General features: G+C 42.4%; 1 protein-coding gene, 1 long non-coding RNA gene and 1 pseudogene across 6 annotated transcripts in view; 1 reads left to right on the top strand and 2 right to left on the bottom strand.

The window, feature by feature from the left end:
• Positions 1-1,647: 1,647 nt before the first annotated feature.
• Positions 1,648-4,055, bottom strand: LOC144616529 (small ribosomal subunit protein uS17 pseudogene; annotated as a pseudogene).
• A 179-nt stretch (positions 4,056-4,234) lies between these two features.
• On the bottom strand, positions 4,235-13,961 carry LOC144616657 (uncharacterized). Of its 4 annotated transcripts, none has more exons than XR_013556119.2 (4): positions 9,273-9,717; positions 8,641-8,810; positions 5,777-5,969; positions 4,235-5,688 (listed from the first exon to the last, which is right to left on the bottom strand). It is a non-coding gene; the product is annotated as an uncharacterized LOC144616657 (long non-coding RNA). The 4 variants fall into 4 exon arrangements; XR_013556121.2 differs by having other exon boundaries at positions 8,709-8,810; XR_013556120.2 differs by having other exon boundaries at positions 9,289-9,717.
• A 150-nt stretch (positions 13,962-14,111) lies between these two features.
• The window catches only part of CDKL1 (cyclin dependent kinase like 1), a 59,204-nt gene continuing 45,861 nt past the window's right edge, over positions 14,112-27,454 (top strand). The window contains exons 1-2 of one of the 2 annotated variants that reach the window (XM_060619789.3): positions 14,112-14,385; positions 14,946-15,233. In XM_060619789.3, coding sequence (XP_060475772.1) covers positions 15,063-15,233 — 171 coding nt within the window. In that variant the 5' untranslated portion in view covers positions 14,112-14,385; positions 14,946-15,062. Of the gene's footprint in view, positions 14,386-14,812; positions 15,234-27,454 lie in introns of those variants that run through there. The other variant, XM_078448269.2, reaches the window with a different exon arrangement.

Genomic DNA, 27,454 nt, shown 5'->3' with positions numbered 1-27,454 from the left:
TTTCTACACTTTTCCATATATAATTCCCCAAAATGCAAATACAGTAAAACCTTGGATTGTGAGTAACTTGTTCTGCAGGTGTTCTGCAAGACAGGCAAACATTTCTAACACATTTTAAATTGATAAACGAGCGATGTCTTGCCATACAAAATAGTATGGGACACCGAATGTCACGTGATCACAACTGAGCCAATGGGTCTCTCTCTGTCTCACTTGCTGCGGGATTGTGGGTGATCGTCTCCCATGACGGATGCTAGGTCTCAGGCCATGGTGTTTGTAGAAATCAGTGATTTTTCAGAACGTTGGAAGGTGCCCACAACTGGCACTAGTGTATTTTTTGTCACTTCAAAGCACCTATGGACAGTCCTTTGCTTTTCCATCCAAGAGTAAGCTTAGAAATGCTTGGCTTCATTCTAGGTCAGCCTGCCTGCAGATATAGGTCCTTTCCTCTGCTGCCTTATTGCCAGTTACATTAAATACAGTATATGACGGAGTTTATTAATAATTTACTGTAGTCAACATCCGTGCAAGTGTATACAATGGCCCCCATGCAGAAAAAGATTCCACTGAGCCAATAGATAGCAGTGATTCCATTAGTTATAGTGAAAGGCACCCTACACAATAACCCTCCTCTCTCTTGTCTCCCTCACACCAGCCATGAAGGTTTTCAAAAGTAAGTGCGGGTTAATTTGTTTTTCTTTATATTTTGTATTTTCTTTATTATTTTGTATTGTATTACAGTACTGTATCGTTTTTATATGAATATCTTTGGGTTGTGGAACAAATCATCTGGGCTTCCATTATTTCTTATGGGGAAACTCATTTTGATATGCTTTGGATTACAAGCATGTTTCCAGAACGAATTATACTTGCAAACCAAGGTTTTACGGTACTTTAAAATACTATAATATCACACTTCATACTTGCTTTCATTAAGGCTTACCATACTATATTCCAATTATTGATATTTCTATCTTCTCCTTTGGAATTAACGCCTGAGAACAAGGACTGTACATTAATTCAATTTTGCATCTACAGTATGTTATAGGAAACAGTTACTCGATAAGTAATAAATTAATCTCCATTACTGTCATTCCATCATTATCGAGTACAAACAGCGACAAAGAATCTTTTTCCCATCCATTTATACCTGACTTGTGGGATTTTTGTTTGAAAGACCAGTGTTCCCAATTAGATTCACATGATTACCTATTTTTATAATTTCTGAACATTCTTCTTCAGACTAAGTTAGGGACATGGAATAGCAGTGACTGACCAATGCACTAAAGCCCATTTCTGAGTGCCAGAAATGGCATTTTTATTCAACAAATTTTAGTTAGGTACCTGCTATGTACCATAAAGCATATTTTTAGACTATTTCTGTCACACTTAGGCAAAATGTGGCACTCATGGTAGATCAAAGATAAGAGTGATGTAGATTATAAAACAAAGGAATGGAATATAGAACCATCCAGTTAGCAGGGTGGCTCCACGTCTGCCCTGCCCATAAGGACAGAATTTCAAGATACTTAAGTAATCCACAAAATCTTTTTTCTTTCTTTCTTTCTTTCTTTCTTTCTTTCTTTCTTTCTTTCTTTCTTTCTTTCTTTCTTCTTCTTCTTCTTCTTCTTCTTCTTCTTCTTCTTCTTTTTGACTGAGAAAATAACTTTATTTCTTTAGGGGTGTGGGACAGATGTCAAGTTTCAAAACTTCTGGAACTTCTTCTTGGTGCCAGTGGCCTTCGTGACTTTGAGCTCGTTGAAGCGTACAGTCATGCTCAGGGGTGGGCACTCGCCCACTGTGACGATGTCGCTGATCTGGACATCCTGAAGCAGGGGGACAGGTGCATGGACATGTTCTTGTGGCGTTTCTCAAAGTGATTGTACTTTCTGATGTAGTGGAGACAGTTTCAGGGGGTGACAGTGGTCCTATGCATCTTCATCCTGGTCACCACACCAGACAGAATCCACCCTCAGATGGAGACATTACCAGGAAAGGGGCATTTCTTGTCAATATAGGTGCCCTCGATGGCCTCCTTGGGTATCTTGAAGCCCACACTAGTTTCTGTAGTATCATGGGAGATTCTCCTTGCCAGGTCCTCCAAGCAGGACACTTTTCTTATTTTGAAAGACAGTTGGTGACTTTCGGTAGGCAGGCTCAGTCTGAATGACCACCATCTCCTCGGCCGCCTGAAGAAAAGGTAATCCACAAAATCTTGACTTTTCTGCCACTTGTTGTGTTAATGTTTTTACTGAGTCCTGCTAGCAGCCACAGAGGCACTGGAAAGAGCACACCTTCCCTCATCATTCTGAGGTCCTTTGGTGTCCTTTTTTTCCCCCAGGAGATCGAATCCTTCAAGGGCACAGATATTTCTGCTTTTTCTTTTTAATTTGTTTTTTATGTTTATTTATTTCTGAGACAGAGACAGAGCATGAGTGGGGGAGGGGCATAGAGAGACAGGGAGACAGAGAACCAGAAGCAGGCTCCAGGCTCTGAGTAAGCTGTCAGCACAGAGCCCAACGCGGGGCTCAAACTCACAAACCATTCATGGCCTGAGCCGAAGTCGGTTGCTCAACCGACTGAGCCACCCAGGTGCCCCTTAAATTTTTTTTAATGTTTATTTATTTTTCAGAAACAGAGCATGAGCAGGGGAGGGGCAGAGAGAGAGGGAGACACAGAATCCGAAGCAGGCTCTGAGCTGTCAGCACAGAGCCCGACGTGGGGCTCAAACTCACAAACCACAAAATTATGATCTGAGATGAAGTCGGACGCTTAACCGACTGAGCCACCCAGGCGTCCCATCTGCTTTCTCCTTTCTGCTCCACATCAGAACCTGCTCTCCAAAGCCTCCATTTATAGCTCCAAAGAGCTAGATGGTGATTCGGTACCTCACCCTCCTTCTCATAGAGGAGAAAAGCCGAGAAAGGGTAACCAGTTGCTCAGGATCACACAGTTATTTACAAGGAGATGGGATTTGAGCTCAGTTCTCTTGATGCCCAGGTGAGTGTTCTTTCCAACATATGAGGTGGTCTTGTATTAATACGTCATTTATAGCCTAATGGCCCTCCTTTTTCAGATATTTGCATTTTCTCAAGAATCACAACTTAAGTAAAATAGTAACATGGAGCTTTATATTAGCTAGGACATTAAGGGAGTCATAGAGCTCTTTTGAGGTTCCAGAAGTATATCCTATAGCTGCCTACATAACACCCTAATGTCACCCAGGAAGTAACTCACAGCTTGCATTTTATTGAGACAAAGGAGAAGGATAACATGATTGGCACCTGCCATGTGCCAGACATGGTGTTACACATTTTACCTCGGGGACTTCAGTTCATCTTTAAAACAAGTCTGTTAGGTAGCTATGACTATCCCTATTTATAAACAGGGTGGGGGAGTAGAGTATATATTTCTTATGCCTTGTGGCTGTCTGTGAAAACTTTTCCTATGCTGGAATAATTTCCTTCACTAGGAATCTGGACTCTCGGAGGCAGAAACTCAGACTCCCTTTCCCAGGGTCTTAGCAGCCGGGGTACAGATGCTCCCAGACAGACTCACACAAGTCTCAGTCGGAAAGAGAGCAGCATGAAGCAGCGGTGTTTTCTGGCTTGGATGGAAGAGAGGAGTCTGGTCTTCAGTAGCCTGAATGATGGAGAGTCTTGCATGTAGTGTCCCGCCACCTGTAGCACCGCCAGCAGCAGCCCCGGGGTCTAGCTACACAGCCTCGAGCCCTACCTATCTGACTTTCCTGGAGATGCTACAAACTATTTAATATCTCTTAATCAATCCCTTTCTGCTTAAACTAGCTGAAGCGGCTTCTATGGTGGGCAACTAAGATCCCAGTCCACAAATCAAAACCACAGTGAGATGCCACCCCACACCCACTAGAATGACTACCATCAAGAAAATAAAGAAAAAGAAAGTAACGAATGTTAGTGAGGATGTGGAGAAATTGGAACCCTTGTGTACTGTTGGTGAGAATGTAAAATGGGGCAGCTGCTGTGGCAAACGGTATGGTAGTTCCTCAAAAAATTAAAAATAGAACTACCCTATGATCCAGCAATCCCACTTCTGGGTATACCCACAAAATTGAAGTCAGGGTCTCGAAGAGATATTTGTGCATCTATATCAATAGCAGCATTGCTCACAATTGCTAAAATATGAAAGGTACCTAGAGTAGTGAAAACCATAGAGACAGGAAGTAGAATGACAATCGCCAGGGGCTGGGGTGGGGGGAAGGGGAAGTTACTGTACACTGGGTACAGTTTCCATTTTACAAGATGAAAAGAGCTCTAAGCTGGTGGTAATGGTGGCAGAACAACAGGAAAGCACTCAGTTCCACTCAATTGTCCACTGAACATGATAAAGACAGTAAATTTTATGTTATGTGCCTCTCAGCACAATTTAAAAACAAAGAAAAGACTGATGGCGCCCAACACTTGCAGAGACGTAGAGCACCTGGGACTCTCGCATTTTGCTGGAGAGCATGCAGAATGGCACAGCCATGTTGAAAAGCCATATGGCAGTGCCTTAGAAGGTTAAACAGACATTTGCTGTGCAGTCCAACCATGTCGTCTCTGGGTATTTATTTACCCACCTATGCCCACAGAACTTATTCCCAAGCAGGCGTCAGAGAGGGGGATGAAGGGCAATATGAGGGATGCTGTGGTGATAGAACTGTTCTGTAGGTTGACTTCATCAACGTGCATATCCCGCTGTGATGCTGAACCATAGTTGGGCAAGATGTTACCACTGGGGGAAACTGGGGAGACAGTTTACAGAGTCTCTACAGCTGCATGGGAATCAGCAATTACCTCAAAAAAATTAATTAAAAAAAAGAAACTGAAAGAAGAAAAAAAAGTCCCAGACCAATACAAGAAGTAATTTTCCTGGTTTCACACAGCCAAAAAAAAAGGGTAGAACCCAGGTTTGAACCCGGGTCTGATTGGCCCTCCATCATACCCTGCCTCCTTCCTTGGAGACCTTCCATCCAGTGGCAGCGCCTTGTGGTGGAAACAGGGCTGCTCTCCCAGTGAGAAGCACTGGCTTCCCGAGAAGAACCCTACAAGTGTTGCTGAGGCCTCTGAGTGACTAAAAGGATATTCTTCCTTGACTGGTAGGTGTTGAATGAATCTATAAATTTACATGTGCTCTCAGTGAGGTATGGAATACGTTTTATTTAAGATTTACTCTTTGTGTTTTTTTTTAATGTTTATTTTTGAGAGAGAGAGAGAGCACAAGTGGGGTAGGGGCAGAGAGAGAAAGGGACAGAGGATCCCAAACAGTCTCTGGGCTGACAGCAGTGCCTGATGTGGGGCTGGAACTCACGAACTGTGAGATCATGACCTGAGCCAAAGTTGGACGCTTAACCGACTGAGCCACCCAGGTACTCCTGGAATACATTTTAGTAGTAAACGAAATTCCCACCTGAACAGAAAATAGTGTGTAGATTATTATTAGCATGGCGATAATAACAGTAAAGGCTAATATGGATATAGCATGCCTGTAATCCCCATGACAACTTGGAAGGTAGCTAATTCCTGAGTTGCAGATAACACATATGAAGCATAATGAGGTCAAGGAACTTGCCTGACTCCTGACAGACGGCTCACAGCAGAACTAGAATGGATCCCAGGCTGTCTGGCTCCAGAGTTCACACTCTTTGTAGGAAAATCAGGTCAGATGATACTGTAGGAAAATAAAGATGTTGCTGTGTGAGGTGCAGGATTTCTATTATGCAGGGGGAAATACTGAAATGTGTATTTTTTATAAGGACCTGCATGTGGATTTGTTTTCGATGCCTCCAGGACCTCACTGCTAATACTTGATGAGCCGTTCCTGTGAAAGCTGCTCACAATGATAGGATTTCCTCCTGTGGTCGTAACTATGATCTTCACTCAATCCTTGGCATGTATGCAGCTTCAAGAGGATCTTATGAAACTGTTTAGATCTTTTGGGTCAACAGACGCCTGAGAATTCAATGGTTGACATGGGAAATGTATCTAGGGTGCCAGTAGTTTCTGTTTGTTTGTACAAAAAGTTATTTAGAAACCAGTGAATAAGCATCACAGAGTCTCTGTAAGGAGGGCAAGTTGAGAGGACTTAAACTATTAACTCCATTCAAGAAAGGGGTGCATTTTTATAACAATCTATATGAAAAGAAATCTCACGATAAGGAAAAAGTATTTTTAAAGCGCAAATAATTCACACTCCCTGTCCTCTCTTCCCTCCTCCCCCACCTTATCACACACATGAATATTTCTATTTCGATACTGGGTTTTTTAAAAGCAGATTTCTATTTCTTTAGCCACATAATTAGAGTTACCTAGGGGAGCCTGGGTGGCTCAGTGGGTTAAGCGTTCGACTTAGGCTTAGGTCATGATCTCATAGTGAGTTCGAGCCCCACATCGGGCTCTGTGCTGACAGCTCAGAGTCTAGAGCCTGCTTCAGATTCTGTGTCTCCCTCTCTCTGCCCCTCCCCTACTCATGCTCCAACTCTCACTCTCTCTCTCTTTCTCTCAAAAATAAATAAACATTAAAAAAATTTTTTTTTAAATAATAGAGTTACCTAATTTGAAGCAGCGTTGTGGCATGGCAGGTGGAAAGAATACAAATCAGAATACAAACCAGAATTTTGGCCTGTTTGCTGCCTAAAACAATTTTTATTTTTTGACTCTGAATGAGTCCTTTACCTTTTCTCTGTGTCTTCAAATTTCTTCAAATACCCTTGGGAAGTAGTAACACCTTGGATTATGAGTAACTTGTTCTGTGAGTGTTTCACAAGACGAGCGAACATTTCGAATAAATTTTAACTTGATAAAAATGAGCGATGTCTTGCAATACGAGTAGTACCTGATGCCAAACATCACATGATCACAACTGAGCCAATGATTCGTGAAATTCCCTTTGATATACATGTGCTTTGGATCACAAGCATGTTTCTGGAATGAATTATGCTCACAAACCAAGGTTCTACTGAAAAGCCCTCCATGTTCTCCTCTCTAGTTTCCTTCTTGCTGTAAGTGGACTTGGAAAGGAAATCATTTCATGGGCACATACAGAAAATAGTTCATAACCACCACTTAGGGACACTTATGTTTCAGGCTCAGTAACCACATGATCTCCAATCTTTATAATAATCCTATGTGGTTGGACGTATTAACTAGTTGGAATTAACGGCCCCATTTTATAAAAGGAGAAGCTGAGGGTGGAGAGACAGGAGCGCTGGCTGCACACGCTGACACGGTGCATCAACAGCAGGGAAGGAAACAGGAGAAGCTGAACCTGAGAGTGAGCAGAGCCGGGTGCTGGTTTCAGCTGGCGCCTTGAGTCTCTGGTCATCTTTGAGCAAGTCTCACCCCCTTTCTGAGCCTCTGGTGCCCAGCGTGGTGGCAGGCACATGCCAGCACTCAGGGAAAGCCTGCTTTCCAAACAGCTGTTTGTGTGTAACAGCTTCAAGCTGAAGTTCAGAAAGTCACTAATGTTCTTTCCTATTTCTTCAGTCTCATAAATTTACCTTTGGGAATGTACCTTTTTCCCCTAGAACATACGATTCAAAATCATAAAACAGAAACGTACATAGATTGCCTTATTTAAGATAAGTATGGTTAGCAATCCATTGTCCAAAGTGGCAAAGAGATGTACACCCTGAGGTTTTGACACTTTCCTGAAGACGGATCATGGATCATCGGATACAGTGACTCACCCACTGGTAGCCCAGGGTCAGCCACATAAACCTCCCAAGGTTTTAGTGTTAATGTTGCTGAGGTCTTGTGGCATGTAGGTTCAAGGGCGAAGGTACTGGGTGGTGGTTTTAAAATCTGGAAAGGCAAAAAGGTGTTGAGGTTGTTAAAGGGAGATTCAGAAACAAAGAAAGCCCTTAGAAGAGGAGGTGCTTTAAAAGCATGGTTTGCCAAATGGGAAATGCAAGAAGTACTTAAAGGGAAACCACCCACACAAAATAACTAAGGTTATGTCAATAGGGATGAAAATACTCAATTTTACTGTTGGCTAGGCCCACAGAGAAAGTCAAGGGCGATAGGCCCTTATTTTATTTACATTTATTTTCCAGTATTTTGGAATTGATTCACCAGTCTCCAGATAAAGGGAAAAGTTACTTACACGTCTGGCTTTGTAACATTTAGCAGTGATTTGTCAGGATGAACTTGGGTGACACTTGGCTTCTCTTTAGGTTGTTCACAGGGTGTTCTTAGTTGCCACAGTTACGTGTAGCACCTCCAGAGCATGGGCTTTGGAAATAGGTGGGGCTGAGTTTGAAACCTGCCTTTCTTTAGCCCTGGATACCTGGATGGCCTTGTCTACTTTGACCAACCTCCCAGATCCCCAGCTTCTTCTTTTATAAAATGGGGCAGTTAATAATTCCAACCAGTTAATATATCCAACCATGTAGGAATGTTATAAAGATTAGAGATCATGTGGCTATTGAACCTGAAACATAAGTGTCCCTGAATGGTAGTCATTAACTATTTTCTGAATGTGCCATGAAATGATTTCCTTTCCAAATCCACCTAAAGCAGGGAAAGTAAAGTCAAGGATTTCCTCGAGCAGCTGTATTGTGTCATTGTAAGATCACTGTGACTCAACTCCCTTTCCTTAAGGAAATATAATTGGAAAACTAACAAGCAGAGAAACTTCCAGCATCGCCCTGTGGTCAGCACTCGGATGAGATGTCAGCACTCTGCCCTGACCTTGGGGAGGTTAATTCTCCAAAGTGTCAGAGCCGCACACAGATGAAGTTTCTGGGCTACTGTGAGAAGGAAGCGTAATGACAAGACTCATCTTCCAGGCAGCTGAAAAAAAAAAAAAAAAAAAAAAAGGAGAGCACTACACTGTGTGTGGGAAGTACAGTGGATCAACTCCCAGGGTCCTATACCCTCATTCCAAAATCCTGACAGCCACCCCCAAACATTCGGTGATATTAGCAAAAACAGTTAGGAGTAAAGGTTCTGGACTCACTGCCTACAATCCCATGACTGCTTCACAACTCACTAGCTTTGTGCCCTCAGACAAATCACCCATTCTTTTTTTTGTTTGTTTTTTATGATTCATTTTATATTTGAGAGAGAAAGAGAGAGACAGAGCGTGAGCAGAGGAGGAGCAGAGAGACAGAGATAGAATCCTAAGTAGGCTCCAGGCTCCAAACTCCGAGCACAGAGCCTGATGCCGAGCTTGAACTCAGGAACCGTGAGATCATGACCTGAGCCAAAGTCGGACGCTCAACAGACTGAGCCACCCAGGTGCCCCTCACTTACCCATTCTAAAGCTCACCTTCCTCATCTGAAACCTCATCTCAAATTCTCTAGTGATAATGTGGATGCCCATCTCCCAGGGTTGTTGTGGGGCTCACACAGAAAATACTCCAAGCGCAATGCCTGTCACGAGGTTCACACTAGTTAACTGGCTGTTGTTATTGTTTAGGCAACAGTAACTATCTTGCACAAGATCAAACACTAGTAAGAAGGTAGAAATCCTAGTCTTCCGACTCCAAATCCCAGGCTCTTTGTCTTACCGTGTGTTTCCTTACTGAATGCTTATTGCTTCCTTAAGTGATTAAAATACCACAGCACTGTTTATGTAATACAGGGACATTGACGTATTCTAATTATGCAGAGTTACAAATAAAAGATCACTGTAAGTAGAAAACGATAATGTTCTTTCGCTGTTCTTTGCTCTCGCTTGAGAAAAAGAGCCCACATATCAGACCATTTCTCAGCTTCCCAAGAACTATATTTCCCAGGAGCTGTAATTCTTTTACATCAAAACCAGTTTCAGTCCTGCCAACTGAAAGCACTGCCTGTGATTTGACAGTAGAGAGGCCACAGTATCCTCTCTGTTTGGTGCTAAATGGTGACATCAACTGTCTGTCTCCTTTTCAAAGCTGTCTTCTACTATTTTGCTCCAACTTCCTCCAAACAAAACAACTGGTCCAGCTGCCAGTCACGCTGACTTTCTGGTCCACTGCCTACTTAGGCGTACATAAATAGTGCACTTGCTCCCTACTTTAACTACCACCGGGCTTGGTACAATTCCAGGCCCCTTGGGTACTGAACCTTGTAGAGTCCATAAAGTTAATTTTCCAGACTAACTGTAGCCTGGTATGAACTTCAGACAAGGCAGCTCTGGAGCAACTCACACTGACTTTCTCATATCACTTAAAAATAATTTTTTTTAACTGTCAAAAAAGAAACATTCACCAACATAGACCATATGCTGGCCCATAAAACAAATCTTAACACATTTCGGAGAATTTAAATCATACAAAGAGAGTTCTCTGAAAATGATGGAGTTGAGCTAGAAAACAGTAATAAAAAGATTATCTAGAAAATCCGCAACTAGTTTGAAATTAAACAACACACCTCAAATAACCCATGGGTCAGATAGGAAATCACAAAAGAAACTGGAAAATACTTTGAGCTGAATGAAAACGAAAACACAACATATAAATATTTCTGGATGTATTTAAAGTAGCGCTTTGAGAAAAATGTATGGCAGCAAAGGCTTATATTATAAAGAAGAAATACATAATGATCTAGGGGCACCTGCATGGCTCAGTCAGTTAAGCGTCTGACTCTTGATTTTCAGCTCAGGTCATGATCTCATGGCTTGTGACATAGAGCCCATACTGGGCTCTGTGATGAGTGTGGAGGCTGCTTGGGATTTCTCTCTCCCTCTCTCTCTGCCTCTTCCCTGCTAGTGCATGATCTCTCTCTCTCTCTCTCTCAAAATAAATAAACATAAAAAATAAAAATAAAATTAGTGACCTCTAGGTGTCCATCTTAAAAAACTAGAAAAGGCAGCTAAAAGCAAAGCAAGCAGAAAAAAGAGGTGAAATCATTGAAATGAAAAAGAGAAAAAAATAGAAAATAAATTAAATCAAAAGCTGTCTCTTTTAAAAGATGAATAAAATCAATAAGACTTAGTCACACTGATCAAGAAAAAGGAGAAAAAAACAATTACTAATATCAAGAATGACATAGGGAACACCACTATGTGTACTATAGATATTAAAAGGGTAATAATGTAATAGTATTATGTATGAACAACACTAAAAAGATAATAGTGTAATATTAGTATATATGAACAACCTTATGCCCATAAATTCAAATATCTAGACAAAATAGACAAATTCCTTGAAGACACAAACTACCAAAATTCACTCAAGAAGAAACAGATATCCTGAATAGCCCTATACCTTATTGAAGAAATAGAATTTATGATTTGAAACATTTCAACAAGGAAAACTCCATACTCAGGTGGCTCTACTGAAAAATCACAACAAACATTTAAGAAGTAAATAATACAATTTAATGTAAGCTTCTCCAGAAAACAGAGGAGAAGGAAACACTTCCCACTCAGTTTATGAGATTAGTATTACCCTGGCTCCAAAGCTAGACAAAGACATTATAGGAAAACTACAGATCAATATCTCTCAGATATATTAATGCAAAAACCCTCAATAAAATATGACTAATTGACTCCAGCATGTATCAAAATGATGGAACATCATGCAAGTTGGGTTTATTCCAGGAATGCAAGGTTGGTTTAACATTTTTAAATCTATGAATGTAATTCACTATATCGACAAACTAAATAAGAAAAATCATGTGCTCATCTCAATAGATGTAGAAAAACATTTGGCAAATTCAACATCCATTCAATATATTTTTAAAAATTCTCAGTAAAAGGAGATTACAGAAAACATTCTCAATCTAATAAAGGGCTTCTGTGTTAAATTTATATTGCAGCATAACAACCCCAAAACATAAATATTAAACCTTTGTTATCTCATGGTTCCTGGAGATTAGGAATCCAGATATGACTAGCTAAATGCCTCTGATTCAAGGTCGCTCATAAGGTTGAAATTTTGTTGTCACTTGGAGCTACAGTCTCATATGAGGGCTCCCTGGAGCGGGAGCTCACTCACATGGTTGTTGGCAAGATTCAGTGCCTCACAGAATATGAAACTGAGTGCCTAATTTCTTGGCTGTTTGCCTCTTCAGAACCTTGCTATAGGGCAGCTCACAACACGGCATCTTGATTCCATCAGGGAAAGTGAGCAAGAGAGTTCCCAAGGCGGAAATCTGTCTCTTTGTAAACTAATCTTGGAAGTGATATTCCATTACTTATGCCATATTTTATTCCTTAGATGAAGGTTATTAGGTCAGGCCTACACTGAAGGGAAGGGGAACACATAAGAGCATAAATACCAGGAGGCAGGGCTCATTAAGGGCCATCTTGGAGGCTGCCTGCCACAGCATCTACAAAGTGATCTAACTAACATCCTACCTAATGGTACAAGACTGAATGCTTTTCTCCTAAGATCAGTAATAAAAATGGCTGCTCTCATTGTTCCTATTTAATGCACCTACCAAGTGCAATAAGTCAAGAAAAAGAAATAAAATGTATACCAGTTAGGAAGCACTAAACCTGTCCCTATTTGCAGATGACAGGACTGTCTACTTAGAAAACCCCAAGGAATTTACAAAAAGCTAGAACTTATAAGTGAGAAAACATCCAGAGAGTAAAAAGTGCATGAAAAACTATTCAACGTTAGTCATTAGGGAAAAGCAAATTAAAACCACAAGAGACAATTACCTGCCTATTAGAATGGATAAAAATCAAAAGAACTGACTACCAAGTGCTGGCAAAGATGCAGAGTAATTGAACATTGTTGGCAGGAATGTGAAATGGAATGGTCACTTTGGAAAACATTTTGGCAATTACTTACAATAACATATACTTATCTGATGACCTAACAGTAGTCCTAGTATTTTCCCAAGACAAATAAAAACGTATGTTCACACAAAAGACCATGCATGAATGTTTATAGTGGCCTAAAAACTAGAAACAACTAAAATGTTCTTCAACTGGGATAAAGTGTGGTTTATCTATACAATGGAATACTACTCAATAATGAAAAAAAATGAACTAGTGATAAATGCAACAACATGGATCAATCTCAAATGCATTATGTTAAATAAAGGAAGCTTAGTTAGCCTCAAAAGCTTACATAATGTAAAAATCCATTTATATGACAATCTGGAAAACACAAAACTATAGAGACAGGAAATGCATCAGTGGTTGCCATCTGCAAACAGTTTCTAGGAGGTTCACAGACCACCTCTAGCTCATCCCTGGACCCTATCTATATGTGACTTCAGCCAAGGCAGCCCTAATTCCTCTCCTCCCAGCTTCAGCTCCTTCCTGAACCCTATCCAGATTTACTTTTAATGGCACGCTGCTTGGTGTGGAATTGGTCCCTGTTTCATAGACAGTATGACACTTTCCTCTCCTCAGATATCACTTCCCCAGCAAACAGCCATCTCAGCGCTGGGCATATGGAATGGGATAGATGATAAAGTACTGGGGCAGTCTGCCTAGTAGCAAATTATTTCATGAATTCCCCAGGTCCATTAACTTCCCACTATTGTGCTTAGACCTGGGTGAGTAGGACCCAGTTGGGACAAGGATGGGAATAAGTAACCTAAGGCAGGGGCATCTGGCTGGCTCAGTCGGTACAGCATAAGACTCCTCATTTCAGGGTCCTGAGTTTAAGCCCCACACTGGGTGTAGAGATCACTTAAGAAAAGTCAGAAAGGGTGGGGAGGAAAGAAAAAAGAAAGAGGGAGAAAGAAAGCAAGAAAGAAAGAAAGAAAGAAAGAAAAGAAAAGAGAAAGGAAAAAAAAAAAAAAACGAAAAAAAAAAAACCCCTCCTAAACCAAGGCGGGCTCTGTAAGTCTCCCATATCAGAAAGCCCAGCTATAGAGGAAGTTAATGGTGATGGATCCCAAACTAGTGGAAGGAAGTGCTGACTGCAACCAGTTTCAGTCATCATACCTTCCTCTCCCTCTTTTCCTCACTCTGCTTTCATTCATTCATCATTCACTGGACTGGATGCTACAGCGCTGATGAGCACAGACACAGAAGCTGCCCTCAAGCCGTTTACATCCTAGCGGAGGGCAGGGGGAGTAATCCCGCGTAGTACCGGTAGGATCTGCCCTGCCGGTGAAGTACAGATTGCACGAGGGTTGGGGAGGGGTGCTCCCGGCGCAGGCGTCTTCCCAGCCGACTCTGCTATAGCTGCGTTCTACACGACCTGCTGGAGTTTGCAGTCCCGCAGGCCTCCTCTCCCGGCAGAGGGTCGCGCGGGCAACCGGGCCCTAGGGCCCCCTCACCCCCCAGGGCCCTTCCCCGCAGCCTGGCTGGCGGCCCGCTCCAGAAGGGCAGCCGGGGCGCGGCGGCCCCGCCCAGGCCAGTCCGGGGCGGGGGCCGGTTCCCATAGGGATTGCGGCCGGGGCGGCGGCGAGCGGAGCCGGCAGAGAGGCGGCGAGGCGGGAGCAGGGCCAGGCCGGGCCGCGCGGCGCCGTGAGTCCCGGGCGGGGAAGGCGCGCGGGCCCGGACGGCGGGCCTGGCCGCCACGTGGTGCCGCTCGAGGCTGCGCTGCGCGGACCGGGAGCGGGTGGGCAACCGGGTGGCGCTGGCGGCCGGGCCCCGCGGGGGCGGCGGGAAGGCGCGGCCCCGCTCCCCGCCGAGGCCCGCCCGCGCCTGGGGTCGCCGGGCTCCCCCTTCGGGCTCCTGCCTCGCCCCCGCGGGGACACGGATGGTGTCTCCTTGCCCAAAGGAAATGAGACCCGAAATTAGAACCGGGGAATCCCTGAGTCTTCCTTCTCCGTCCTCTAGCAGGCTCATGTGTCTTAGATCGGATGAACTATAACATTAAACAAGATAGATTATTTTACAACTCCGTTCGATTTAGGATAACGGGTTGCATTTTAACTTGCAGGGTGTGTACCAGACGATTAGAATTGGATTACTGAAGACGAGCTCTAGGCTGTCATCCCGGATCTCGTTGCGGTTGCTGAGGGGCGAGGCTTTAAGGACAGGGGTCGATTCCTAATTCTTTAACAAGTGCCCTTCTGTTCTAGGTGCTTGACAAAGACCCATCGTTGAGTGGGGCTCTAGTACAGTCTGTTCGTGCCAGTATTTCATAAGCGACATTTTCAAACTATGTGAAGATCCATTTTAAGATTTATTCCTCCTCTATGATGGAGAAGTATGAAAAAATTGGGAAAATTGGCGAAGGATCCTATGGAGTTGTTTTCAAATGCAGAAACAGGGACACGGGCCAGATTGTAGCCATCAAGAGATTTCTGGAATCAGAAGATGACCCTGTCATAAAGAAAATCGCCCTTCGAGAAATCCGCATGCTCAAGGTAATGGATTATTTAAAGTGAATTATCAGGGACTAAAAAACTTAAGTGAGTCGTGTTATGTTTAGTAAATGTGTTAAGATGTACAGGTCACCAAATGCATAATGAACCAGAAAGCAGAGACATCAGTGCAGAGAAAGATGCTATTCCTTTTCAGAGATGCTGTGGGGTATTTTATTTTTCTTCCCCATCGCTTCTTGATGTCAGCTCTAGATCTGATTCTTCAAGAGCCCTCAACTTTGATAGTACGGGAACAACTCCAATTTTCTGGCATTCATGAGCATTAAACTTTCAGGCCATCTTCTGTTGATATTCTCAGTCCATTAGGATAATTAATCATTCACCTGTTTTCAAACTGTTGGAAGCTGACGTTTTATCTGCTGCTGAACACCCTAATGTCCTTTCTCTAGAAAAGGGTTCTTCTTAAAAAAGTGAAATGATCACTTTTAAAATGTTTATTAGTTAACTATAGGAGACCATAAAATCAGAGCAGTAGAAACAGTTGTTACTTACAAGCTGAAAGTATTTTTTTTCCGTAATAGAAAGAGGCCACTTTTCTGAATTTCTGTGAAGATGAAACCCCAATCCCAACACAGGACGTGCCATGTAATGAACACAGTGGGATTAACTTGGTTTCAAACAGTTAGGGCCTCTGTGTTCGAGCATGTATAACCAAATAAATGATCAGGAAAGAGCAACCTAGTGGGAGATGAGTGGAACATTCAGGGGATTTTTCTCTTATCGCTGCCTCTCTGTTTTCTCCAGGCCTCTCTAATAGTCTTCTCTTCCCCATGGCTGGATTATGTATGGGGTTATCTGAATGTGAAGTAGCAGGCTTTGGGTAAATTTAAATGGGTGGAAAATAGGAAAACTCTCTCTTTAGGTTTAGGATGGTCTTTACCAGCAGGATGCTATCTATTGTGAGAGGACGCTTCCAGGGTTTCCCCACCCCCACCCCGTTAGGCCCTCCCCTAGGAAGGGGTGAGACCAGCAGGGCCCATCTCAGGGCCTGGACTACTCTGCCCTTCCCCACTGTCTACACACAGGGACAGGTTCTCACCCTTTCTTTTGGGCTGATGGGGGTTTTTCACTTTCTCAGGTTTCCCCTAGGGCAGAAGGCGATAATCGTACTTAGAGGATTCATTTACTCTAAAGAAAAGACCATCTGGTTCTAGTGGAGAGGTACTCTTTTTCTGATGCTGAAGGTCACCTGTGAATGCCTCGGAACCCTCTCAGCACCCTTTAGCAATACTGGGTTTGCAGGTGTAGCTCCCTGAGTTAATTGAGTTCCTCCAGGATGGAAACCTCTGTTTTTCTGTGTGGACTTCTAAGCAAGTGTGCAGTGGGCTGGGCCCCCAATAAATAAATGTTACTGTTGGACTGAAAAATAATGATAACAAAATAAGCTCTTAGGTAGGGTGGTTGTTCACAATATATTAAGAAGCCAGAATGCGTTCTCCTGAATAACTGAATATTGATACGCCTTAAAGGAAAGAGTTGTGTGCATAGGAGCCCGTTTTCAAAATCCCCATTCTTCAAAATCAAGTGCACAAATGTAGACTCCCCTAATCTATATGAGATAAGACTAGATTATTGATAGAGTCTGCTCTCTAACGCCCTAACTTTTTAGCTTTCTGTGATATTCCTAACACATAATAGGTCCTTAAATATTTGTTGAAAAAGTGAATTGAGAGTTTGTTAAATGAAGTCACATTTTCTCCATATATTTATTCAGTAAGTATGTATAGAACCTCATTGTGCCTAAAACAATGTTTATAAGAAGTTGTACATCCTGTGTTTCAGATACTTAATTCACAGAAGGGAAGGAAGATAAATTTCCCCTTGGCTCTCACTCCTGATAAACTGGGTTCCTATTGGGGCAGGGTTTGTGTCATTTACCTTGTATCCCCATGTCTGCCTGACAAGAACCCTCTAAATAAAGTAATTAGAGGTATGTTTAAGCTACATTTTGAGGTATTTAAGGATGCATGGAATGAGAAATAAGGCATTAGGACAGACAGTCTGTCCAAGGAAAAGGTGTATGTGTGGAAAGCAGTATATTGAGGGAACACAGGTTATAACCCTAAAGTCTTAGCCAGGATTGCCTGCTGGATGACAACAGGCCAGGGAGAGAAAGAAAGCAAAGGAAGCCAGGGTTCAGTAGAAGGGGGTGTGAGGACTTTCCTGGAAGATAGGTCTGGCCTGGGTTAAGTGATGCTTAGCCCAAAGCTGCACCTTGGTCCCAGGTGGCCTTTGGGGTTTGGCGCCTGACTCCAGAGGACATGTTGTAGTTCCAGAGAATAGGAAACTGGTGACATCTAGGCAAACAGTTTAGGGCCCCCATCTGAGCTGGAATTCAAGGGAGAGCTCCAGTGGGCCGTGGGAAGAATACTAAACTGTGAGCAAAGCACAGCTCTGTGGGCCCAGGGGAAAGTTGCAGCTCAGTGAGTTTGAGTTCCTGGTGTTTTCCTTGCACACCTCTTGCAGAGCTGGGGCTTTTAATGACCCTTACTAAGGTCAGGAACTAGGAACCAAGGAGGTTGAGGCTGAAGGTTACCTCAGAAGCCTTAGCCAGAGTAGGTGAGGACTGGCAGGGGCTGACCCCCTGACTGCTCCTATTATAAGGAAATCAAGACAAATAGATTAAGACCACATGTAGAAGACTTTGAATGCCTGGCTAAGGAGTTTGGCTTTCTTCTGAAAAGAAAGAAGCTAACCAAGATGCCTTTAATTAGAAAGTTGTCATTTGTAGACTTTTGGATTTTTTTCTCTCCCCCCCATTTATTAAGGTATAATTGACATGTAACGTTGTGTAAATTTAAGGCATACGATGTGATATTTGTTACACATATGTATTATGAAATGATTACCACAATAAGGTAGTTAACCCCTCCATCACCTTGCATAATTACCATTGTTTTGGTAGTTAGAACATTTAAGATTTACTCTCTTAGCAGCTTTCATTTATATAATGTGTATTGTTAACTGTAGTTACCACATGTATATTTAATCACTTGGAACTTATTCATGTATATTTAATCACTTGGAACTTATGGGTACATAACTGGAAGTTTGTACCCATCTCCCCACCCTCCAGCTCCTGCCAACCACCATTCTACCTTCTATTTTTATGAATTCAGCTTTTTTAGATTCCATGCATAAATGAAAACATTCAGTATTTGTCTTTCTCTGTCTGACTTATTTCACTTAGCATAATTGCCTCAAAGTCTATCCATGTTGTTGTAAGTGGCAGGATTTTCTTCTTTTTATGGCTGAACTATATTCCATCACACACACATGCACACACACACACACACACACGCACACATTTCACGTGTGGATTTTTGGATTTCATGTACCTGTAAAATTAAAAAAAATTTTTTTTTTTACAGATTGGGATAGTGTTGTCCGCATTTTAAAAAACCAACTACCAACTACTTTCACCATCATTTCATAAAAGACAGGACATTTTAGTATTTAAAAAAAAACATAGGGGCCCTTGGGTGGCTCAGTCAGTTAAGTGTCCAACTCCTGATTTCAGCTCAGGTCACGATCTCACAGTTGTGAGATTGAGCCCCACAATGGGCTCTGTGCTGAGTGTGGAGCCTGCTTGGGATTCTTTCTCTCCTCCCTCTGCCCCTCTCCCCTGCTCACTCACTCTCTCTAAAATAAAAATTAAAAACAAAAAAAACCTAGGAAAAACACAATTTTAGAAAAAAGCACAGTCTTCCTGAGAGAGTAGTTGGCAACTACAAATAACATCTATACAGATACCTTCCTGCCGTATGTGAATAATGGATTGTGTAATTCTGTGTGTGTGTGTGTGTGTGTGTACCATTGCCCTTATTTTCTCACTTCACTATCCACCGATGAAAATGGCGACATCGTTTGTTTTGTGCAGCTCAATGTCAGGAAAGTTAGCGCTATGTCTGAGAAGGAGAGGCTTCCCCAGATCAGGTGATGCCCTGCTTAGAGGATCCATAGCTGATACAATGAAATACTAGCACACGACAGAAGAACTGCATGGTCCGTGGATTTTGTAATAAAATTTGGCCTCCCTCCATCCTCAGAGAATTCCTTGTGTGTGTGTTTTTAAGACATTAGTTTAGAGTAACTCCCGATAGTTGCTGTTGGACTGTTCTGAAAATTATGGTTGTTTTCTTGGAAGCAGATGAGATCATGGGAGTGTGTTGTCCAGCGTTTAGCTGCATAATTTCAAGGCAGCACACCTGCAATGCTTTCCGTTCTTGGTTTGGAAGCTTATATGAGGACATAACCATCCATTGGTAAATGCTCTTGAGGATAATAATTATCAGAAACTGGTTTGCTAGTATTTTTAGAAAACATTTTTTCCTGAAAACTTGAAAGACTTTTTAAATGTTTATTTCTTTTTGAGACAGAGAGAGACAGAGCATGAATGCGGGAGGGTCAGAGAGAGAGGGAGACACAGAATCCGAAACAGGCCCCAGGCTCTGAGCTGTCAGCACAGAGCCCGATGCGGGGCTCGAACTCACGGACCGTGAGATCACGACCTGAGCCGAAGTCGGCCGCTTAACCGACTGAGCCACCCAGGTGCCCCGAAAGACTTTTTAAATAACATTCTTTTGCGCCATTTGAAAAAAAAAGTGACACATTTTTATGAGATAAATGTAGTGTTTGTACTAGCAAACTGCTTTCAAAAATTTTTTTAAGTGTTTATTTTTTTTATTTTTTATTTTTTAACATTTATTTATTTTTGAGACAGGGAGAGACAGAGCATGAACGGGGGAGGGTCAGAGAGAGAGGGAGACACAGGATCCAAAAAAGGCTCCAGGCTCTGAGTGGTCAGCACAGAGCCCGATGCAGGGCTCGAACTCACGGACTGCGAGATCATGACCTCAGCTGAAGTTGGACGCTTAACCGACTGAGCCACCCAGGCACCCCTAAGTGTTTATTTTTGAGAGGAAGAGACAGAGTACAAGCAGAGGAGGGGCAGAGAGAGAGAGACACACACACAGAGACACAGATTCCGAAGCAGGCTCTAGGCTCTGAGCTGTCAGCACAGACCCTGACATGGGGCCCAAACTCATGAACCATGAGATCATGACCTGAGCCAAAGTCGGATGCTTAACCAACTGAGCCACCCAGGCGCCCCTAACAAACTGCTTTTTAAACTAAATATAATTCACTGTTCACCAAGAGGTCCTATTGCAGTCAATCCTTTAATGTTTAATTCTGAATCTTATTTTTTCCCAATTACATAGTTAGGCTTTTAAAAATATAAACACTTGGAACAGTTATAATCAGCCCGCTCATACTCTAAAGACATACTCTAAATTAAGTACTATTTAGTGACAGTAATAAAATTATACTGTAGTACCTGAGCTCAAAGCAGCTCTCCTACCCTTTCTTAAACTCACTTTCCAATGTGGAAAAAAAAAAAAAGGAATTCAACATTTTCATTGTTTTTGATGAGACACTTGTGCATAAGAGAGTTGCCACATGTTAATCTGGGAACTTTTTACAGAACTTCTGTATGTAGCAGGCATTGTTCTTAGCCCTTGCCCTCCAAGTAAGGAGAGACTGACAGTAAAGAAATAATTATATGTCAAGTGGTAAAATACAAAGCATGGTAAAGGGGTAAAAGGTGATGAAGGGGCTGGGTTGCTTTTTTTATAGAGAGGCGTTAGGAAGAGCCTTTCTGACGAATGACATTTGAAGAGATAACAGAAGGAAATGGGAAGGAGTGAGTGATGCAGGCTTTCCAGGCATAGGGAATAGTAAGTACAAAGGCCACAGGCAGGATCAAGTGATGTGTATTAGGCGTGGTATGTTCTGGTGTGTTCTAGGAGGAGTAAAGAGATCAGTAGGTCTGAGGCACAGTAAACAAAGGGCAAAGGTCATAGAAGATGAAGTTAGAGTGGTAAGGGGTCAGACATGAGGGCTTGTGGGTCTTGGTAGGAACTGTGGATTTTACTTTGAATGAGATGGGAGCCATGAAAGGGATTTTGAGCAGAGAGGTGCCTTGGCATGACATACATTCCAGAAGAATTCCTCCAGCTACTGATTGCTCCAGCTCTTTAAGCAAGACAATCAGAAGACTGTTAGAGCAATCCAGGTGTGAGGTGATGGGGTTTGGGTCACAGTGGTAGTGGTGGAGGTGGTTAGATTCAAGATTATTTCTGAGAGAAGGGTACATAGGAATCTGGTCGTTGGATGAGGAATCAAGAACGTATCCAATGGGGCACCTGGGTGGCTCAGCCGGTTGGGCGTCCAACTTTGGCTCAGGTCATGATCTCGAGGTTCATGGGTTCAAATCCCGCCTCAGGCTCTGTACTGACAGCTCAGAGACTGGAGCCTGCGTCAGATTCTGTGTCTCCTTCCCTCTCTCTGCCCCTCCCCACTCACGCTCTTTCTCTCAAAAACAAATAAACATTAAAAATTTTTTAAAAGAACGAATCCAAAGTTCCTGACTTGAGTAACTAACTACAAGAATGAAAAGATCGGGTCATTCATTGTGATAGGGAGACCCAGGTGCAAATCTAGGGGAAAGGAAATCAAGAATTCTATTTTGGATATGGTAAATTCGAGATGCAAATCTAAGGAGACTATTAGGTAGGCATTTAAATATACAAGTCTGGCATTTGGGGGAAATCCAGGTTGGAGATATAAAATTGGGAGACATCAGCATAACAAAAGCATTTAAGGGCCTGAGCCTGGGTTGCCATGGGGAATGGAGAGACAAACACCAAAGACTTAACCCTGGAGCTCCAGCATTTGGAGGTCAGGAAGATGAGGAGGAACCAGCAAAGGAGGAATAAAAGGGGGTGATCATTAACGTAGGAAAATCTCAAGAGCAATGTTCTTAAATGTCACAGACTATGACTCTGGAGTTCTCTCTTGTCCAGTAAGAGAGCAGACACAGAATTGAGGCTAATGTCTGGGACAGAATTGAGGCTAATGTCTGGGACAGATAAGAGCCCCAAACAAGGGTTTTGCTTCCATATTTATTGAGCTCTCAAGATCTTACATATGTGGTGAATGTGAAGAAAACGATCAGACAGTTGTGTGTGTAAGAAGCAAAGGGTCTGGGGAGCAAGTGCGGTGTGTGATCAAAATATATTGGTGCCAGATGGAAAGTAGTTTCCTGCAGGTGATATAACTTGTGTAACTTGTGTTACTCTTGATCCTATTATAATATCTCACTAACTAACCTTGGGCACTTCCGCCCTGTGGCGGCAGCTTTCTGCCCTAAGCTTGTTTAACCCATTTATGTAAATATAAGGAATTCTTGCACCTATTTCCCCACACTTAAATGCTTAGTGAAGAAAAGTTTCAAGAATGAGAGGATGGTCAGAATGAAATCTTGCCCTTTGCAGTGACGTGGATGGAGCTAGAGGAGATTATGCTAAGTGAAATAAGTCAGAGAAAGACAAATACCATAAATACCATATGATATCACTCAGACATGGAATTTAAGAAACAAACAAACAAAAATGATCATGGGGGAAAAAAGAAAGAGGCAAGCCAAGAAACAGAGTCTTAACTATAGAGAACAAACTGATGGTTACCAAAGGGGAGGTAGGTGGGGGGATGAGTGAAATAGGTGATGGGGATTAAGGAGTGCACTTGTGATGAGCACCAAGTGATGTATGGGAGTACTGAATCATTATATTGCACCTGAAACTAATATTATACTGTGTTAACTAACTGGAATTCAAATAAAAGCTCTTATAAAGAACAAGGGAATGGTCCAAAGTGTCAAAGGTCATGATTAGTGTAGACTTAGAATTAGTCAGTGGCTTTGAAGATATGAGGGTCATTTGAGATCTTGACAGGAGCTGTTAGGTGGAGTGGCAGGAATGAAGGCTTCATCAGAGAGGATTCGACCGAGGATGGGGAGAGCAAAGTAGAGACGGTGATATAGGCAACTCTTTTGGGGAGTTTGATTATTTAAAAAAAACTGAGAAATAGGATCAAGAGAGTTTTAGTAGTTGTTTTTAATATGGGAGAATAAGTATATTTGTATGCTAATGGTATCAGTCCAGCAGACAAAGAAACTTGATGTTTTTTTGGAGGGAGAGAATTCCTGGAGCCATGACCTTGACTTACTAACCTGCACCAAGGCCAAAAATAGCTGTAATAGTGTAATAAAAGACCGATTCATGGACCAGCTAGATTAGGCTACTTGGAATGTTGCTAGGTTCTTAACATATCCTTAATCTTTACAGGACCTACAGTTATCTCCAAGCTATGTGTGTAGAACTTCTTCCACCTAGGTATGTGACATGTCCTGATTTGCATGTGACCCATGAACCCTATAGGAAAAATTCAACCCCCTTCCGTGACCAGGGTTTCAAGCATATAAAGATATTTTAGATGGGAAGTGGGGCAGTCATGACAGAAGCTAGATTACGCAGAGACAAAAGGATCCTGCAAGAAAATCACCTTACATCAAGAAGTCTGGCACGATAGGCTAGAATCATCACAGGCCTTGTTTTGGGAAGTAAATACTGGCTCTGCATAAAACAGGTGGCTTAACTGAACCCAACCCAACTCCTGGGGACTATCTATGTGTCCAGGAAGGAAAGGGCCTTGTGGTTCAAAACAATGTGAGCCAGCCAACCCAGAAGAATTGTATTACTGAAGCCCCCCAGCCTTTATGATGTTAAACCTTCTTTCTGTGGCATGAAAATGGTAGAACAATTGGAAGAGGAAGCAGAGATTTCCAACAGGAGTGGTAGGAAGAGTAGATGCTCCCAGAGGAGTTGAGGTAAAGGACAGGACAGAACCACTATGCGGTGCCTGGGCAGACCTTTAGCAGTGTGGAACATGGTATGGGGGCCTGAGAGTAGATCTGACCGACATCAGTCAAGGGCTGAAAGCAGCAGCTAGGACATTGTCTGTGGTAACCTGCCTCCAGAAGACAAAACAAGATAGAAGCAAGCAGAAGGAATGATGTATCGCCATTTGGTGACCCAGTAGACTTAGGCAAAGTGCCAAGTATCATTACCTAGGAGGCACAAATTATATTTATAATGACCTTAGGAGGTAGGTATTGCTATCTCATTTTACATATGGATTCAGGCTGGTTAATGATATGCCATGGCCTCCTGGTTAGTGAGCTGGAATGCAGACACAGTTCTGTCTGTCCCCAAGTCCATGCCTTGCTGCTCCCACACATCAGGACCATCACATTACACCAAACACCACACTCTGAAGTCTCTCAGTGACCATCCTCAGGATTTGTCCTATCTGGCAGGGCGTTAGCTGTGGGACTTATGGCTTCCATGGAGCCTGGGTGCAGATTCTTGCTGGAATGGCAGTTCTTTCCAACTCTCATTCCATGACCCTGTAGATTATTTTAAAGGGCAAAATTTATGGTTTGCGACCAACAAAGACAAGAATAAGCACGGGGGAAAATGTCCATTTACAGCTTTACTATAAACATTACAGTACCTGCTTTCTTAATGAGAACAACATCACCCCCAAGAGGATGAAAATTGGTTTCAGGGAATGGGTAGGGGTAGTATAACTTTTACTGTATAAAGCACAGATTCCATACAGCACATATACAGTAGATTTGTGGAGTTAAAATTTCTTTGGGAAATGATAAGGGGAAAAAAGACTCATTTGGGGATAAATATGGTGGAAAAGCTCCTTTGGGGTTGTTGAGAATATTGAGTGTGTTCTATGTGCCAGAAATATGCTCTCATTTGATTTTAATTAATCATGAATAGTAAGAACCTACGGAATGTTCAGAACATTCCCTTTTTTTTTATTCCTGTTGTCTCTTCGCTTTCAGTAACCTTCCAATGAGGCTGTCAGGCTGTGTGACTGCATGGGGACAGGAGCCACAGTTGAGACTTGCAGTTTCTGAAATAGCTCAGAGCTGTGGGGTGACCTTGGGCAAGCTCTGGTGTGGCTTGGAACCTGGCCCACCAATTCACCTTGATTTATGTCTATATTTGGCACTGTTATGCTGACTTTTTGCTGAGGGGAGCAAGAGTGCTCTTGGGCCAAACATTGAACAGTGGTCAAACAGCCTTAAGGATGCAAGAGCAGAACAATAGAGGGTCAAACAAACAAACAAAACAGTTGCATAGGGAAAGACGCATACGTGGAAAGGCAGAGAGGTGGGACTTAATACCAAAGATAGGCACTGTAGGTGAAGGACTTCACATGGTCTGTCCTGAGAGGTTCACTGCAGTAAAAAATCAGACCAGAAATACTACTGGGCAAATTACCATCCCAGGGATGAGAAGGGACTGTGGCAAATACATCTGACATGGTTCCCTGTTATGCAAAGAACTTATGAAGTGCTTAATTCCATGTGCTCTTGTGCCAGGGCCCCGTTCCACCGAATGCTAACAGAGTACCGTGTAAATGCTCCCTAGTGTTAGGATCTAATTAGATACTTCATAATTTTAAATTTTCTTTATGTTTATTTATTTTTGAGAGAGAGAGAGAGAGAGCACATGCATGAGCCAGGGAGGGACAAAGAGATGGGGGGACAGAGGGTCTGAGGCAGGCAGGCTCTATGCTGACAGTACAGAGCCCAACATGGGGCTCAAACCCAGGAACTGTGAGATCATGACCTGAGCCAAAGTCGGACACTCAGCCGACTGAGCCACCCAGGTGGCCTAGATATTTCATAATTTTTAAAGGCTTCTGTTCCCCTAGTATTAGTTGAAGGAATATTTTCCCAGTATTAGTTGAATAATATTTCACAACTCAATAGAAGTCTCAATGGGAAGTTCTGTGACATCTAGTGCTGCCGTTGCTAGTATAGATGTCATTTCTAGGTTCCTTCTCTTCAGATTGTTTAATTGGCTTGTTGAAATGGATTTGTAACACATTTCTAGAAATTGCTTTAGCCATGTTCAAAATTCTCTGTTATGGTTTATGTGAGATTGCAAACTCAAATGTTTGTGGGGATCACACTGGAGACAAAGGATTGAAGCAGGCTGAATGTAAGACAAGATAGAAAGTGGACTTGGGCAGGCCGGAGACTTCATGGCTTGTAGGATGTGTGGGTGGGTGGCTACCCCTCCACCCACAGAATGCAAGCCCAGGGTGCTAGATTTTCAGAGTCTTTTTCTAAAAAGCCCCAAACAATTTTATGTAAAATCTCTGGGTTTTTTTCCCCCTACAATTCTTTGTTTTGAAAAAAAATTACAAAATACATATATAGAAGTGGAAAGAATAGTATAATGAATTCCTGCATTCCCTTAACTGGATTCATTAATCAGTTGTGAAAATTCTGCTTCATTTCCTTTCTGTCTCTGTCACACACACACACACACACACACACACCCCACTTTTTTGGCTGAATCATTTCCTTAAGTATGCAGCATGAATCTGCTAGAATTCTTCTGTGTAACCACAATATGATTTCCACAATATGATTTATCATTGACTCAATACCATTATCTGACATACAGGCTGTGCTCAAATTTCTCATATTGTTCCAATAATAGTTATGTAGCTATAACTATATAACTGTAACTATAACTACACCTATATATTTAAATCCAGGATCTAATCAATGACCACACATTGCATTTAGTTATCATGTCTCTTTAGTCTCTCTTAATATTGGCATTTTTGAAGAGTGCAGACCAGTTTGTTGGAATGTGCTTCAACATAGATTGTCTGGCTGTTTCCACTATAGGAGTGAGGATGAGTCTGTCACACTAGTTCTCAGCAGGAGAACACTAGTTCTCTACACAGTATCAGTGTGTCCCATAACTGGTGCTCTCAGCTTTGACCTCTTGGTCCTGATGGGTCTTCCATATTTCCTAACTGTAAAGAAACATCTTCTCCTTTACAGCTAATGTGTAATCTGTGGGGAGATACGCTGAGACTCTTTGACCACCTTGTGCACCAAAAACTTTCACCCAGTAATCTTTGCTTGAATAGATTATAATAAGAGTTATTGTAACAGGTGATTTTCTCTTTTTTAATATTTCTTTATTTTTTAATTTTCTTTATTTCTTTATTTTGAGAGAGAGAGAGAGAGAATGAGCAGGGCACAGGCAGAGAGAGAGCAAGAGAGAGAATCCCAAGCAAGCTCTGTGCTGACAGAGCAGAGCCTGATGTGGGGCTCAATTTCATGAATTGTGAGATTATGACCTGAGCCTAAATCAAGAGTTGGATGCCTAACAAACTGAGCCATCCAGGTGCCCCATAAAATGATGATTTTTAACATTCTTTCTACATTTGTTATTTAACAGTTTTTCTGT

Source organism: Panthera onca, chromosome B3 (assembly GCF_046562875.1).
Source record: "Panthera onca isolate mPanOnc1 chromosome B3, mPanOnc1 haplotype 2, whole genome shotgun sequence".
Taxonomy (NCBI): Eukaryota; Metazoa; Chordata; class Mammalia; order Carnivora; family Felidae; genus Panthera; species Panthera onca.
The sequence above is the reverse complement of the archived record's forward strand: the minus strand, read 5'-3'. Positions and strand labels throughout refer to the sequence as shown.